Consider the following 17,707-nt stretch of genomic DNA (forward strand, 5'->3'; position numbering starts at 1 on the left):
AAAAGTAGAAAGAAAAATAAAGTAGCTTTACCATGTGAACTGTTATCAAAAAGTTTCTTAACTTCCACCTGATTATTAATCTAACAGCAAATTGCATTAGGGACATGTGGAATGAATCAATAAGTCGCCTAGAAACAACAATTTTAATTGCGTTGTATGCTGCTATTAATTATGTAAAATATCATCAAGTAACAAACTGTTTATGTATGAAATGGGCAATTCATACATTGTAAATTATTATGATAATTGGATGATGCTATCTTAGCTCTTCCCTCCTCTGCCTCTTCCAAAGAGTATTTCTAAACTGAAACTGTAGTCGGAGAAATACCTGTTCTAGGCTGGGATAGCAATGTGTCACATTTTTCCTACCAGTCTTCCAAATTGAATTGACAACCACACAAGCTTAGAGAGAAATGAATATTTCATAATCTACCAAGTGTAGTGTTTTTAACAACATTACAAGCATGACAACAGTGAACCAAAAGGAGAATACACAGATTTGAGGTTGTCACCATACTCTGCTCCAACATCATTATTGTTGTTCACCTGGCTTTTTTCCTGGGAGAGGGAGGGAGGGAGGTGAAGGAGGTATTGTTTGTGGGTTTATCCTCTTTTTATTGAAATGATAATGTAGGCTAAGAATTATCATTTGAAACTACCTGGCTTAATTTGATTGCTATTACAGTCTTAACATTAAGTTGCATTTAATAAATATAATAGCTCCCGAATAACTAATACACTAAATAATAATACTACATAATAACAATAAATAATACAGAATAATAAAAGCACTAACTGTACTTGTTATACTAATAACATTAATAGCTAACAATACAGAATAAATAATATGCTGCAATCACCGAAAACCTATTTGAAGAAAGCATTTTAACACTTCCAATATTTCATAAAACTGCACAGCAGCCAAACAGGTTTTCTTGTCTAAATACTGCAGCTATGCCATTCTGGAGGTTTTGGTTTGTCAAATGCAGAGTTGTTTCATAGAATATAAAAAGAATCTGTTTTGCTAATAGGTTTAGAATGCGAGGCTAAAACCATGTCTGAAATTATGCATGTGCCGTCAGGCAGCAGGAGAACTCACCTGACTGTGCTGCGGGAGGGAAGCTGGGGAGGCTGGCCGCTGCCCTCCCCTCTCAGCACAGGTTGCTCTGAGCCAGGCCCAGCCCAGCCAAAGGCTCCCCGCATAACGCGCAATATGTGGAGCTCTCTTCGGTTCTGAAAAGAAGGCGGAGGACACACACACACACACACACGCCCCCCACACACACCCCTTATACACTGAAGGTGCTCCTATTCCTCTACTGCTTATAAACAAAAGAAAAAAAAAGGGGAAAAAAAACCCAAAACAAAGCCCATTCATCTCACATCCATATAATATTATTGTGAAGAATCCCTATAAGTCTTTTTAAATCTCCCTTAAAATAAGATGTTCAGCAGGTCTGAGACAAGCAAAGTCACAGCTTGGTTTAACTGACAAGCTGACTGTTTTTGAAACAGAACACATAGGCAAGGTCATTTAAATGGAGAGACTACAGTCACCTAGTCACCTGCTATACTGTGAGGCACTACCATAGAGTTGCTTGCAGCATGGCTGTTCAGACTTCCTACCAAGAAATCAAGGGCACAGACTACTGGAAAAGAAAAGAAAAAAAACCAAAAACCAAAAACACCCAGCAGCTGATTTTGGTTAGAAGACATTTTATGTCACCAGATACTTCTAAATATTAAACATGCAAGCACTACTAATTGATAAACTTTCATCTTATTTCCCAATGTATTTTAGTTCATGTTTTGCAGGAAAATCTGCTTTTCTTTCAGGTAAGTTCACTTCTATCAGACTATGAAACGTGCCACGCTGCAAGCAAAATACATTGCCATTCTGTTCTGTACAACAAAATGTATTGTCTTGATGAATTCCTGAAAATTTACACTATACTTACTGATAAAGTCGAAGTACCTTTCAGAGAAGAATAAGAAAGGAATGATCAAATTTGAACAAGATCAGCAAACAGCTGGTGCTCCAGGACACAATCAACCATCTATGGACATGATTCTACAGACCTGATTCAAGAAATATTCCACTGCACATAGCAAGATATTTGCCTGAATTAAAGTTTTAAAAATTATTTTAAAATTGTTACATTATTTGGCTTATGCAGTATATTCTTTCACTTGGAGTAGGTTCTGTACATTTCTAAGCTAAAGTATTTTAAAGATACTTCTTGCTTTCAGATTTAAGGTGTAACGTAAATTTAGCACCGTAGAGGTATGTAAATATTTCTCTGTGTGTTTTTAATCTTATTTTTTTAAAAAGTCAAGTGTGCATATATAAACATACCGTGCCTAAATTAAAAATCTATCAGATATCTAACAGCTAAGGGTGGTACAATGGCCTTTCCTTCCAATAGTGTCCTTGAAAATAAAACTTCCCTTTAATGTTCAAGATTAATGGCAGAGCCCCTTGGAGCTGCAGCTTACTCCAGGCTCTGACGTGAGTACTGCAGCCTACAGTGTCTCTCAGACAGAACCATAGACTATTACTGTTTTACAAACAGGTATGCTTGTATTCTATACTGTCAGGCAGTGTTGAAAACTACATCAACCTTGATTAAGTCACATGATTGCACAACTCCTTCCATGTAGTCTCATACATGAAGGAGTTCTTTAAATGATCAATTAAAAAAAATATCAGAAATACAACTGAATTTTTTTAAAGATTGATTTTTCTGATCCATAACAAATCTCTGAAAGAATGAAAATGTGTATCTAATTAGCTAAAAAATATATATGCAGATGTTGGAGTAACTACCTACTGTAAGGTTATGCATACAGAAACCTATGACTATTTGGTTATCTTGTGTATTGTTTTCTATTTAAAGTTTCTTGAAAATACATAGAACAATTGAAATACAGAGCTTGGTTTTTTCAGCTTTGTTCTTAGTGCCTCAAGCACCACTTATAGCAAGGTACACTGGAGAACAAGGCTCCTACATTGCAGCAACTACATTTATTTATTTATTTATTTTTACACAGGTAAAGAAACCTCTTCATCAGTATTCCAATAGTTTATAGTGATACTCTGACACCAGACACTTGTTTATTGAGTACAATAATGTTAAACAGCTGCCCATCTTTGATATTAATGCAAAGAAACCAGATTCTGAGCCAGAAATAGTGTTTTTCATATGTAAGGACTGCAGGACAGGATCCCATTTGTCAAAGAGTCTTCAGCAACACAATACTTCTTTAACAGTAGCCTAAGTAGGAGACTATGTTGCCCTTTCATATTAGAACTACAGCATAAAAGAAGGGTACTATACAGTTCTTAATTTCTCTTTTTTGTTAATTGGTACTGCTGAAAAAGACATTCTTGCCCTTGAAAACTGTCATTTCTGCCTGTAGCCCAAGGTATCTCTAATCAGACATAGCAAAACCAGTAATGTATCTAGAAATAAGGTATTTTTCACTCCAGAACTCTGAAAACTCTCTCTTATGTCTCAATTTAACTGAAATGTAAAATTGTAATTTCTTGATTTAAAAAAAAGAAAAAAACGACAACTGAAATGGGAACTAAGTACCCGGGCCAGGACATGTGACAGTATTTTTAGACTTACTCTATAGCTTTGATCGTTAAATTCCCCCTACCTTTACCCCTACCTGTCTTGACAGCTTTCCTCTGTCACATTTCCTAGTGGATGTCATTTCTTTGCCATTAAATAAAACAAATCCAACATAAGGTTTCCCCCTCTTTTTAAATATTCTTCTAGCGTATGCTAATATCTGAAACAGCACAGTGAAGATTACATTCCTAGAAGCTACTGATGTCTCTTTCTTAATAATTAGTCCTTCTATCCAGAGAAAATACACAGCATGACATTTAGTCACTGGGAAACAAAAGACTGTTGCCCTACATCTGCTACAGAAAACAGCAGGTATGTCATAGAGAAAGTGTGCTATAACCTCAGAACTAAGTGCTCCTACTAGCATAATCGCAGGTAACAGTCCCTAACAGGCAATGCTTCCTAGCACGAATGTGTCCATGTAGCAGCCTATCTTATTTCTCTCTAAGGATGAAATACATTCACTGAACTTCAGGAAGCACTAAGTGATTTTTTTTGTTTTCTGAATCAGCGGGAAGTGCAAAGTACTTACCACAATAAAGCCTTTAGAAAAACTGACTCTGTGACCACAGATATGTAAACACTCAGCAATTCATAAAGCGAAACATTACCTGAATTTCCCTTGCATGGTATACAATAATGAGCCCAAGCAGGATAATCGTGGAGAGGCTAATAAGGCATTTTAGAGCGAGGGAATACAGAGACTCCTGCAACAGAAAGACACCACTGTCCGTCAGAGACCCACACGCACGGGACCGCTCCCGCCCCGCCGGGGCTCCCCAGCCCCACTGCGAGCAGCAGAGCCCGCACTGGTAGGGGAGGGGAGGGTCGCCTCGCCTTACGGTTGCGTAACCGCGGGGGGAGCATCTCGTGTCACGGCGGAGGACCAGTGGGCCCCACACGGCGGTGCCGGGGGTTCAGGGCGAGGGACGCCTCACGGCAGGGCCGGGCGAGGGCCGAACAGTCCCACCGCTCTGGGCTCTAAGAGAAATGAAGAGACGTCGGGGCCGGGCGGCAGCCGCCTTTCCTCGAGGACGGCGGCGTGGGGCGGCTAGACCGCACGGATTTGAACGGCTCGGCTGACAGGAGAGTACAGCTGGCTGCAGAGCCGCCTTCCCGCGAGTCGGCCTCGCCCGCGGGCCGAGGCGGGCACGGAGCCCGCGGCAGGGGCACGGGGGAGGGGGGGGGGGGGGGGGCTGGGGGCGTGGGTCGGGCTGCGTCTACGACGCCGAGAGCGAGACGAAGGCGGTCCGACGGCGTAGCAGGTACCTTCGTGTAGGCGCCCCAGGACAGCTCTGTCTCGATCACCATGACTACGATGCCGAACATGCCGAAGATGAGCGCGTAGTCGCTGAGGCGCTTGCGCTTCTCGAAGAGCGCCCGGCGGTGCCCCAGCTTGTAGCCGATGTTCTGGTTCTTCTTGCTGGACTTGCCCCCGCCGTTGTTCGTGCCGCCGGAGCCGTAGAGCGCCAGGTTATTGGAGTTGTGTTTGGGTTTGGAGACCACGATCTCCGGGGCAGCGGCTATGGGGCTGGCGAGCGGCGGCTGGAGCGGCTGAGACTCGGAGTCAGGCTCGTGCAGGTTCCTGCGGGACGAGCTCAGGTTGCTGAGCGGCCGCATGATGCCGCCGTTGTACCTGCAGCTGCTCATGGCTATTTCGGCGAAGGGATTGCTCTCCCGACGCTGCTGGTAGCGGTGATGGTGGGTGCTGCCGCTGCTGACACTGCTGCTGGGATTGGCTGCTTGTTGCTGCTGCAGGCTATGACACTGATGGTACTGGGGGTACTGGTGGGGCTCTCTGGACGAGCCGGCATGGCTAGAGGGGGTGAGCTCGCTGATATTCAACTGGCTACTCTGCCGGGAGGAGGCGGAGATGGAGAGCGGCGAGAACCGAGTCCTGAAGGCGCCCGAGAGGGGCGAAGAAGTGCGGAGCAGCGAGGGCAGGTTATCCCCCGCTGCTACCGCAGCGGCTCCATAGTAGGAGCAGTTGTTGCACTGGAGGCATGGGTTCTGCTGGTTCTGCTGCTGCTGCTGCTGCTGCTGCTGGAGAAGACTCTGCTTGTCTTGGCCGTGTTGCTGCTGCTGCTCGGAGCAGAAGCCCGTCTGAAACTGCAATGGTGTTTGCATGTCAGAGACGTTAAAGCCGCAGGAGGACCAGGTGGTGGTGGTGGTGGTGCACCCTGCGCAATGCGTTACGGTCGGCAGGGAAGAGTCCTGCTGCCGCCACGAAGGGCCCATCCCGGCTTCCGTAGAATCCAGCCGCTGAGTCCGATTGGTCGGGCGGACCAAAACAAGGAGCATCTCGTCGGGGGAGACCGGCTGCGGCGTGAGGCGGCGGAGAGATCCCCCATCCGCCCTGCCCCCTCCCGCGCGGGGATCCCGTCTCTCACCGCTCCCGCAGGTAAGGGTTACCCTCGCCCCCCGCCCCGCCGCCGGGGTGACCCACGCCTCAGAGACCCGGGTGGGTCCAAGGTGGGCGGGGGAGAACGCTCGCTGAACTCGCTTCCGGGATCGCCCTCTGCGAGGAAGGGGCCGCTACGACGGGTCTTCCCGGCCCCGACGCTGGGCACACATCTGCGCCGTCTCCAGAACATGGACGCTGCGCTGCGCTCCGGGGCTGTCCAGCGACGCCCCGCCGCTTCCCGCAGACGTGCAAAACAGCAGCGCCCCCGCTCCGAGTCCTTCGCCGCGGCCCCGGGGAGGAGGCGGCTCCCGGGGCCTGCCGCGGCCGACGCCCAGCACAGATCGGAACTGGGCTGGGCTGCGGCCTCAGGCCGTGCCCACAAGCCATCAGAGAGGTCAAAACTCGGGAGAGCCCAGGGCCCAGGGCCCACTGCCTTCCAGGGCCCGCAGGTTAGCAAGAGCTAACCGCTCGAAGGCCATCCTTTGTCATTTCATTACATATAGCTATTTCTGATATTTTCAGACCTATAATAAAGGGGAGAGTTTCTTTTGGCCACTCTTTTTCTGAACTAAAAAAGGAAGAAACATTCACTGGAAGTTTCGTAGGGTTTTAGATTACCACCTGAGGATGCAATACAAGGTGATTTATAGGTTAGGGACTTATTCCAATGGGTCACCAGAAGCTTTGTCACCGAAAATCGGGAATAAAACTCCTTAACACCAATGTAGTATTAAGAAGCAGGCATTATTTATTGCGGCACCGGATGCACGGGGGATCGCTCCGCCTAACGTGCATCCCGAACTATTTTGCAGGTCCCATTTTATGTCACATAGCTATACGTATTCATTACATTTCCAGGAATTATCTGCATATGTATGAGTCTTCCTGGGACCTTCATTAATATTATAATGTCCTTTTACACCTGCGCAGTTATGCCTCTAGGTGGTCGGCTTGACGGTCTGGTGGTCGTTACTTCCTCTTCACCCCTCTTCATCCCGTTGTTTGCCCCAGGATCCTCTAAGTTCTTGCACATATCCCTTACTTGGCACTTCTTCACAAACCGCAGAACCAGCTCGGCCTGGTTTTTCTGCTGCAGACCCTCTCTTATCACTTCACACATTCCTTGACTAAGGTAAACACTTCCTTAGATGGTTAGTATCTACATACAAGAACTACAAAGCCTAAACAATAGCTGGCCCCAAGGATACAGCCGACCCTGCAACTAAAAGCTAGTTTCTTTATACGCTAGGACAAAGGTTCATGCAGCAATTACAGCATTATATCAGCTTTAACAGTGAAACAGGATTGTTTTCATTAAGTAATTGAGTTTTTGTCTGGATCCATTTTCCTGAAACTCTTCCACAGCAATCTTTAAGTTTGTTACCTGCTACCATTTTGCCTCTTCACCTTCCTTTCTCTCCCAAATTCTCACTGAATATTTCATTATGGCAACTCCCTTAGACAGAGCAATGTCTGAACCAGATAGTCTTTTTTCTGCATTTATTTAAGGAAAGATTCTTTAAGGAAAGAGTTGTGAAAAAAGTTATTTACTTTATAGATATGTCATTCTTGTTAACTATCTGAGTTTATAAGAGAAGTTTCTTTTTTTCAGTCAGGAGGCACTGTCTATGCAGATTGAAAATTCAGCTGTAGTATTGCACTTTAATAGCATGGAAGGTGTCTTTACAACTTTAACTTCTCCCAGATATTAAAGAAACAAAAAACCATTAAGCCTTTCTAGGATAAAAGCCTACATCTGTATAATTTCTAGAACTTGCACAGCATTTAGTTCAGTTTCCTTTGAAACTCTGCATACGTGAATGGTTTGCATTTCAAGTAATTTAGATGAGGTAATGTGAATAGCTAAGGGGTTTTTTAATATGCTCTGCTATAAAATTTAATTTACTTAATTTTTAACCAAAGTGTACCTTTTAAAGCAAGTGCATATTGCGCATATGCAGTCAAACAACCCTCACTAATGTAGTAACCATCATGGTTCTAAAATATAGGTAGATTATTCTGAGTGACCAAAATATTTAAATCTCTTGAGTATGTTTATACAGCATAGATTATTTTAGAAAAAGCACCCAGAAATATGAGTATATATGACATACAGCATCATGATTTAAAAATTATATTAAATTGTATTTGGATGCTCTCTGTTAAGTTATGCGATCAAAGCTCATCTGCACACTCACAAAGGAGCTCAGAGAGGCAATGGCAAGAGGGGGAGCCCAAATAATACCCTGCCGGGCTACTCCCAGTCCCATCACAGGGGCCATCAGTCAATCAAAGGCCCATCTGCACAAGTCCAGAGGAGCACAGGGGCACAAAATACTGAACAGGAACCCAAATCAAGGACTCCTGAGCAATGAACACCTTCTCCGGGCCATCCCAGGGCTGTCCCAGCAGAGCCATCAGACCCATTGTCCAGGCATGAAACCCATCATGACGAGATGAGTCATCGGGAGCAGCTCCCCAGATCACCTTTTCAAGACTCAGGGAGGTTGCTGCCTAGGGGTGGGACTTTTTATGAGATGCAGGGGAAAAGCAGTTTGGGATGGGATTGCACAGGACTTACTATGGGATGTTTAGGGGAGGAACCAAAGGCAGGACAAGGGAGTGGTTTAGGTGATTTTGGGGAGGAACAAGTGTGGACAAATAGAGGGGTAAGGGGATAAAAAGGGCCAGTTGTGTGTAAATAGTTTGCTGGTCAGTACACTTGTCTGGCTATGCCCTGTGCCTGATCAGCACAGTCTGTCCTATCTTCTTATTAAATGCCTTTCTAACTCTTTTCTGGCTGAGGGCTCGCTATTCTGGGTGGGGTGTGGGTGGTGTATGGGGGTGTGGGTGCAGCAACTGGAGTCAGACCATGAGTCGGAAGGCCCGTGTATCTGTGGTGCCAGCAACTGGAGCAAGTGCAGCTGTGTGAGTGAGTGTGATCACTAGTGAAGATCAAGCCGGATTAGTTGGGGAGTAGGTGGACTGGGAGCAAGTGGGTGAGTGAGTCTCTAAGGTCCAGGTCTGGGTGTGAGAGAGCCTGTGTATCTCTAAGGGTAAGAGCATTGGGAAGGGTCGGCTATTGGGACCTGGGAAGTCCTGGCCAGCTTTGTGTATGTGTGTGTGTGTGCACATGCGTGCACACACAATGGTCTGTACCAGCAATTGGAGCAAGGCTGTGGCCTCGGGGGCTCATATATCCAGATGCCGGCAGCTGGGGAGACTGGGATCCAGGGGCCAGCTATGAGTAGAATGAGGCTGTTGGTGCTGTCTCTGTTCATGCGAGTGCTCTGAGCGTCTGTCAGTGATCTGTGTGGCCAGCTGTGTATGTATGTATATATGTGGTGCATATGTGTGCTCTGTGCGTGTCCCTGCTGGGAATGCATTTTCAGCCTTGCTACTGTTTGGACCTAGGGACATGGAGTGGCAGCAGCCTCACCTCTCAAGCTGTTGTGTCCAGCATGATATATTTTCTCTAACACTCTCTGTTGCAATCAGTTCTCTTGAGCACCTGAGACCAAAAAGGGAAGCTTTTAGTTTTAAGAATGAACATGCTGTTTAACAGAGCTTCAGTTCTTCCAACGTTTGTTTGGAAAAACATGGTGTCATAATTGTTTCTCAGTGGTCCTATTTTGCCTGTGTTTTCAAACACATCTGAATGGCATGGATCTTATAAAATGAAAATCTAAGGGAACCTATGTTCTTTTCACTGTGTAGAGTCCTGCACAAATGTACTGTCAGAATATATGTTTTGTGAAATGGTTAAAGATTTAGATATGCTTAGCTTTCATCCTTCCTTCTCTGTTCATGCCATGTCTTTAATATTTGCTTTAAAATAATTTTAAGTGTCCTCTTTAACAGAAGATAAAGATCTCAGGATCTAGTTTACCCTGAAAGATTCTTAAGAAATTTGTAAATCTGCATGTTTTATTTAGAAGTCAACATTTCATCTACTCTGATCATGCAAGATTATCGATCTTTTAAAAATCTTGGTAACCTAAAATATGTGATTGTTGTGTTCTGTATGGGGAAATGATTGCATTTGTTTCATACATATATCAGTCACCAATCCCAATTTTAATATATCTACTGCTGATAGCCTATTTATTTGTAGAACTCGGCAAGGACGCTGCTGTTGCTGTCTTTTGGATATTTCATCTACTTGCTTGATAGTTTCATTATGCCAATAAACAAATGAATATTCCCATGTTTACCACAAGAAGTCAGACTAGTCATACAGCATGTTCTGAAAGTAATCAGAGAGTTTATTTAGGTTCCGTTGTACAATTGGGATATCTTATCACAGTTTCAAGGTCTAAAATAGGAATTGGTAACAATTTGCTTCTTCATAGTGAGAGAGGTAAACCTTCCTCTCTATGACAGTGATAAATGAACTGAAATAGAAAGATGCGATTTAACATCTCTCTTTTTAAAATCTTTTTAAATTTACTTTTAAAAATGAGTGTATTAAATTTCAGAAATAAAATAAATTATTGATGTGAATTGAATTGTTATATTCCTCCATATCACAAAGAAATTAGCACGGACAGCTCAGAATTGCTAAGACATTAAGACAAACATCTGTTTAGGTCTGGGTTGTGGGTTTTTTTCTACCTTTTCATTAGACACTGGGTGGAACTACTCTTACTGATTGCCATAGGTCCTGCTGCTGCTTTGCCAAAGAAGCTGTTTTTACATATATATGTGTGTGTGTGTGCGCGCGCATATGTGTTTGTATAAAGTGAAAGAGAGAGAATTACTGCAGATCTCATTTGACAATGAATATTATTGGAATTATTATTATTGGAAAACAGATTATTTTTTTCCTAAACCCACTAATTGCAAGAAAAAGATAAATAGTTAAGCAAACCTATACAAATAGCAGGACAGGAAGCTCAACAGACAGGAAAAATTAGATTTCTGAGAGGAAAAGAAACACTATGAAATATCTGAAGTGACAGCTAATGGCTAGTAATCTTAAAAGCTCACATAACAACATCCAATGAATATCCAATACCTACAAGCTACAATAAAAGGTAGAAAAAGGTTAGAAAGCTGTTTTGGCTCTTATCTTTTTACCCCTATTCATGCCAGACTCCTGTTAAAGTCACTGAGAATTCTGTGCTCATAAAAATGTCCAAAGATATAGAAGGATAGTTAGAAAAGGGAAATGAAAGAAATGGGGGGAAAAAAGCAAGGGAATTCCATTCTATAACAGTATTTTGGACTGAAAGCATATTCTGCACAAGATCTATGAGTTTTTAGAAAGCACTAAAGGAAACAGTCTTGTCCAAGACAGTGTGTATATATATGCTGAGTATGTACACAGAAAGATGCCATTCAGTGAAAGCAGAGTCACAGTAAGAAAAATACATTTCCAAAATAGATTAAAAGAAAAATGTTGTCTGCGAGCAAAAAAAAGCAATAATGAAACAACATTAAAAAGGGGGTAGTATTTAGCATTTTTTATTATTTTAAAAAGGTGCAATTTTATTTTTGGTAAGAGCAAAGATGGTTAAGACCTTGCAGCAGTAGCTTGCCTGGGTGTTCAAATATGAATTTCCAAATGATGGTGTATGAAATCCTTTCCAAAGTGTTGTACCTGCCAAAATCCTCACTTCCTTCAGGAAGTCCAGGATTTCACTTGGCTTGTTTCCTTCTGCGCTCATCTCTGGGCATTCGGCTAGAAATAAAAAAAGAGAGTAATTTCAGATTTTCTTCCTGCTTTCCCACTTGAGAATGGACTCTCATGTTCTGGGTGGCACCCATGGCAAGTTGCTCATCAGTAGTCAGTCTAAAATCTCCTAAACTGTTGTTGTCCAGACATCAAGGGTGAGGCCAGACTTTCCCTTGTGGGAAAGAGAGGATGAAAACCTTCAGTTACTCTTCCATTGCTCCTGAGTGAATAGAACAAAGCAAGTTGAAGTTATGGAAGTTTGCAAACAAAAAACTTTCTGTAACATAAGTGCTATGGTGTCTGTCATAGTATAATAGAAGAAAGCAAGTGAAAAGCTCAGATAGAGCTGATGTGTATCCAAAATGGGATAATTCATTATCTGTGTTGAAGAATAGCCTCTATACTTCATTTAATAAGAATAAAAGAAATGGTGGGCTTTTGTTTCTAATTAAATACATGTTCACGGTGCAGTGGATAAATGACTCAAGCATCAAGGAAGGTGATCTTGAATATACGGAGGGAGTTAGATGAGAGAAAAAAGTAAGTGACATAGTAGTATTCAGTCAGGTATCTTCTGGTGACTCATCCAAATCCTGCTGAAATCAGTGGTTTCTGTAGGTTTTTATATTTACCTTTGTAGAGGGTGAAATATTTTTAACCTAGGAAAAATGACTTTATAGATTATAGAAGCCAGCCCTCCACTATGGGCGTCCCCAGTTTAATAAAATGTAAGGAGTAGCCGCCTCTTGAAATCAGTTAAACTTCTTGTCATCACTATTCCTATTGAGGGGCTTCTCTAGAAAATTATTCCTATAGTATTGAGGAAAGCCACCTGCCCCCTCCCTGCACCTATTTTCTAACTGGGAAAGCTATTTTTATTAAATACAAAAGCAACCAACGTGTCTAGATATGAAGTAGCTTGAATCCTCCATTTTTTAATTAATCCAAACTAAAATCTTAAACTGAAGCTTTCACAGACTCAAAAGTTCAATTTGGATGCAAGTTGATCACCTCTGTTATTGAAATGTAGAACTGACATTTAGTAGTAATTTGGTTTAGAAGAGCTAGATGCTTGTTTAAGCTGTCATTACACTTTGCATAGACCTATGAGTTATTTGAAGTGTCAAATATACACAGTGCCTATAGAGGACAGAGACAGTGGGTTTGACCCTGACAATGTGCAGCTGTGATCCTACAGCAAAGAAGTAAATAACTTTGAGGGAGTATGAGATGAAACCCGGATGAAACAGAGACAAAGGAGGAATGTGATCTCACCTCTGGAAGATAAGGAAACAGGGTGAACAGCAGAGAGTAGCCTATAGTGAACAGCAACTGGGTGCGTGGGTAGTAGAGTTTGACCAATAATAAAGCTTTTAGCAGCATGTGTACAGAGTATAAAGCTGTAACTGACTAACAATAAAGATCTTTGCTTCACCATCCTTGCAAAGCCCATGCCTCAGTTGCCACAAGCGGTGACCCTGACGTGATGGTCAATAAGCCGCGGACGATAGAGCGGTTAGTGACGACGCCCAGCTGAACTCAAGAAAGCAACGGTACAGAGAGCTGTTTGGTCCGGACCTCATCACCTCTACAGGTGAGCAGCTGGGGACGATATGGGTTCCATATTGATATCCAGTATAATAATGGAAATACTAGAAAGGAGAGGGGTAAAGTATGAGGAAGCAGCTGTGAAACTTTTCCTTGCCTGGCTGCGCAAGCAGGGACATGCTGCGGATGCCACAACAGCATTTCGCACTCAGCTTTGGGAAGAAGCAGGAAAGACGCTATTTGATGCAGCAGCAAAGGGAGATTCTACAGCAACCTCTTCTTTGACAACGTGAGGCTCACAGAGCCCCGAACCGGTGGCATAGCCCAACTGAACCAGGATCCGTGGAAACTTTGTGCACTCATCACCTACAAAAAAGGTGAGCAGTCGGGCACGATGGGAGGGAAGTTATCCCGAGATCAACAGCGCAGCCTGGACGTATTGTGATGGCTGCTTGCAGCTCAACAACGAGCTGTGACAGGTCTGCAGCTAGTGACTCTGTTAGAATGGATCCGTGACAAGGTGCCAGACTTTCCACCTGATGGCACTTTGCAAATTCCTGCCTGGCAAGAGGTAAGCAGACGATTGTACGATGCTGCTGCGGAGGGGGACTCCGCAGCAGGAATGCATTTAGCACCTTGGTCGCAAATTCTGACTACTCTTCACCAAGTGTGGACCAATTCTACTAACAGTGCTAAACCAGGGGAAGCTGTAAATTCCACTGACAGCACGAGTACGATGGCGACTCTGTCCACACCTCCTCTGCCCCCAAAGCTCCTGTCAACAATTGCAGCAACCCTCACAGCACAGGACCAAGTGCGGAAACAGGACAACTCAGACAATGATTCCATTGATGTGGATAACTGGCTAGCTGAAAAGGGTCACATAGACATAGTCCAGCTGGCTGGACAAAAATGCACATCGCTCTCAGCTTATCTGAAGTAAAGCAAAAATACACTATCCTTGGCTGTTCTTGTTACGCAATAACAGGAAGATCGCGGTGGGAAAAGAATGTTACAGGTGGGAACAGATAACTACAGAAGAGAAACTAGGGGCGGGCTTGGTATTTAGGCAACTAACCAATAATGAGCTTAACTTTTGTAATATGTATGAGCTAATTATAACAAGGCATAAAAGGTGACTGTAAGGGACAATAAACGAAGTCTGCTGATCACTCATATTGAGTGACTGCGTCTTCCCTCCGTCGCGACAAATGGCGCCCGAACAGGGACCCTAGAGAAGGCTGAACCTGCGAGCCATGGTTCGACAGAGATTCGGGTACCGGTCCTGAAAGCAGCGCAGGAGGCAGAAGGGCACAGTCCCCGCGCCCGGGAGCACCTACAGAGGGTCCCGCCGGCCACACATCGCCGAAGTCTTGCAAAGGCTAAACAGCGCTGACGACGGTATGGAGAGACAAGCGACGTACGATTTGCTCATATGCTTTTTAGAAAAGCGGAGCATTTGGGACATAGATTGTAAAAAGGAATTCCTCGGGTTATTAGCGTATGGGATAGCATCCAGGTCCCCCGCGGCAGCGGCGAGCGGCGGCGCGCGGCCCGGCAGGCCCCTTCCCGGCCGCTGTTTCTCTCCAAGGCGGCACCCCCCCCTCCGATCGGCGCCATGGCGATGCAAGCGGCCAAGCGAGCTGACATCTGGCTGCCCCCAGAGGTCAATCGGATCCTTTATATTCGGAACCTGCCGTATAAAATCACAGCGGAGGAAATGTATGATATTTTTGGGAAATACGGACCTATTCGACAAATCAGAGTTGGAAACACTCCTGAAACAAGAGGAACAGCTTAAGCTTCTCAAGGAAAAATACGGAATTGATTACAAACCCACCAAAAAAAGTGCTTCAGATGTCCCCTACAAGAAATGGGTTTCTGCCTTGAACTAGCAAACATCTCTGTGTTTAACGAGAAGCCTTTTTGCCTTGATGGAGATAATTTATTCTGTATTCTGTATTTATGCTGTATTCTGAATGTGGAAATTGGTTGGGACTAGGAGGCTGGCTTAAAGGCATTTTGCAAACGGGATTATTATTTTTGATCATTATTGTAATAATAGTTTTTTTGATCAAAACCAGCCAAAATTATTTGTAAGCATTAGGCATATCTGAAGAGAATGCCTTTATTTGAATCAGCAGTTAAGGTGTAGTTTAGTCTGATGCTGTGGTTTTATCTGCTTCTGGTGAATTTTTGAAGTGATGAAATCAGAGATACAAGGTATACTAAGAGTTATGAGGTAATAAGGTAATAATCTAAGTAAGGGTGCTGTCTTTTATATCTACAAGTGCAATATGCTTTTATGTAGCAGAGAGAAACTTTAACAATAATGTTGCTTGAGCGAGATGTGCATGTGACAACTTGGGAAAAGGGATATCACAACTGGAGTGCAACAGTGTTTCTACGTCTGGCAGAGTGAAATCTTTCAAGACCTGAGTTTAGACAGTCTAAAATAAATTGTTAGCATTCAGAAAACCCATCTTAAGCCTCTTTTGCTTACATAGTGTTATGGAAGTCAACTGCTATTCTAGAGAATTAATGATTTTTTAATACATATTAACAAATACTACTATTTTAACTTGAGGCAGTTGAGTGAGAAATTCTCACGTGTAGCATTTGAGGGAATGTCAGCATAAATCGCACTTACAGTAAGACTGCATTTTTAATTACTGTACTCGTTAAGATTCGATGATGCCATAAGGCTAAGGCCTTTTATCACAGATCGGTTCTGAACTAAAAGGTGTGTGCACATGTAGATATGCACATTTGTGTTATTTTCCTTAATTGGCTACAAAATAATATAATTAGGTTGGGGACTAGATCTTGGGAATTTGTCTATTATACTTCTGTTTGTTAAGGAACGTGCATAACATACAGCACCCATGTAGGCTTGGCTTGTGGCATAGTTGTCAAATTTAGCATAGACATTCAGACAGATAAGCAACGTACTCTTCTTGTGTGTATCACCTACAAGCCATTATGGCTTAGTGTGTAAATCTGTATGTAACTATTGAAAAATCCACTTATGAATGTATATAGCTTAGAACTAATTTTTTCCCTTTGTTAATTCTTTGATATCAATGAGGTATTCTTCAGAAAATGTATGGACTGGTTGGTTGCATAAGGGCAGTTGTTATTTGGACAGAAAATTGTTAATGGTCAGGGATTTTCCACTAAAATATTTGCAAATATTCCTAGTCAAACATCAGTTTGGTTTCTTTTTGGGTTTTGAGCTTGCATTAGTCCATGTTCAGAACTTTAAAATTACCTTTGAATTTTTTAAACTTTTTATATCACTGGAACAGAAAGAGCATCTAAATTAAAGCTTCAAGCTAACTTTATTTTTCAAGTATTTCAGGAATTATACTTCTGAACTGAGATTTTATAAGTTGGCTGTGTATTTTCCTGTGTTAAAACGCTGTTATTGAAAATGGTCAACCAGGCCTGTGTCGCCCAAAATAAAAACGGGGGAATTGTGGATAACTGGCTAGCTGAAAAGGGTCACATAGACATAGTCCAGCTGGCTGGACAAAAATGCACATCGCTCTCAGCTTATCTGAAGTAAAGCAAAATACACTGTCTTTGGCTGTCCTTGTTACACAATAACAGGAAGATTTTGGTGGGAAAAGAATGTTGCAGGTGGGAACAGATAACTACAGAAGAGAAACTAGGGGCGGGCTTGGTATTTAGGCAACTAACCAATAATGAGCTTAACTTTTGTAATATGTATGAGCTAATTATAACAAGGCATAAAATGTGACTGTAAGGTACAATAAACGAAGTCTGCTGATCACTCATATTGAGTGACTGTATCTTCCCTCTGTCGCGACACACTGACACTGAGAAACCTTTTGATCCGGGTCCTATATATCCAGAAAAGGAGCTAGACTTCCCCCCCTGTGTCGTCCCCCCCCCCCCCCCAATGCATTGACTGTGCTTTCGGGGAGGGTGAAAGGGGGTTCGGGGCATCGATGACGGGAATGCAAGTAGGAAGTGCTTAAACAAGGGTATTTGGGGAGTCGCTAAGGCATGTCCAGTATTTTATCGGCCAAATCAACCTCCAGAGTGTCAGCCTATGCAATATGAGGTTGTTAAAGAGTTAAGAAAAGCAGTGCGAGAAGGGGGAATTCATAATACATTTACTGTGTCCCTTCTTGAAGCGATGGAAGTCTTATACACTTGCACCACATGATTGGAAGCCATTGCTTCGCATGGTACTGTTGGGAGAAGGGTTCGCTGGAGTCAAGAAATTACTTAATATGAGTTATGCATCTTGCTCAACTTTATTAGTTTCTAACACTACTTATATAGACTCGATACACATGCATATTCCCAAAGCAAAAATATAACTGGTTATTAGCCTCTAAGCACGTGCTGTTCTCACACCCCTAATTATCATGACTAAAATAAGCATTCTATCCATGTAGCTATTTGCGT

The 17,707-nt window shown here is 43.1% G+C and overlaps 1 protein-coding gene and 1 long non-coding RNA gene across 4 annotated transcripts in view; one reads left to right on the forward strand and one right to left on the reverse strand.

The window, feature by feature from the left end:
* LOC129783151 (small conductance calcium-activated potassium channel protein 2) overlaps positions 1-6,085 on the reverse strand; it is a 108,111-nt gene extending 102,026 nt beyond the window's left edge. Inside the window, exons 1-2 of one of the 3 annotated variants that reach the window (XM_055792989.1) lie at positions 4,481-4,504; positions 4,250-4,345 (exon numbers count right to left, since the gene is read on the reverse strand). Coding sequence is in view for 2 of the 3 variants with exons in the window: in XM_055792987.1 (XP_055648962.1) it covers positions 4,250-4,345; positions 4,908-5,939 (1,128 nt within the window). In the remaining variant the exon portion in view is untranslated. Of the gene's footprint in view, positions 1-1,099; positions 4,216-4,249; positions 4,346-4,480; positions 4,505-4,907 lie in introns of those variants that run through there. The other 2 variants (XM_055792987.1, XM_055792988.1) reach the window with 2 other exon arrangements.
* LOC129783172 (uncharacterized) lies at positions 5,901-17,067 on the forward strand. The gene is made up of 2 exons (XR_008745146.1): positions 5,901-6,039; positions 6,168-17,067. It is a non-coding gene; the product is annotated as an uncharacterized LOC129783172 (long non-coding RNA).
* The last annotated feature ends 640 nt before the right edge of the window (positions 17,068-17,707 follow it).

This window comes from Falco peregrinus, chromosome W, assembly GCF_023634155.1.
Source record: "Falco peregrinus isolate bFalPer1 chromosome W, bFalPer1.pri, whole genome shotgun sequence".
Classification (NCBI taxonomy): domain Eukaryota; kingdom Metazoa; phylum Chordata; class Aves; order Falconiformes; family Falconidae; genus Falco; species Falco peregrinus.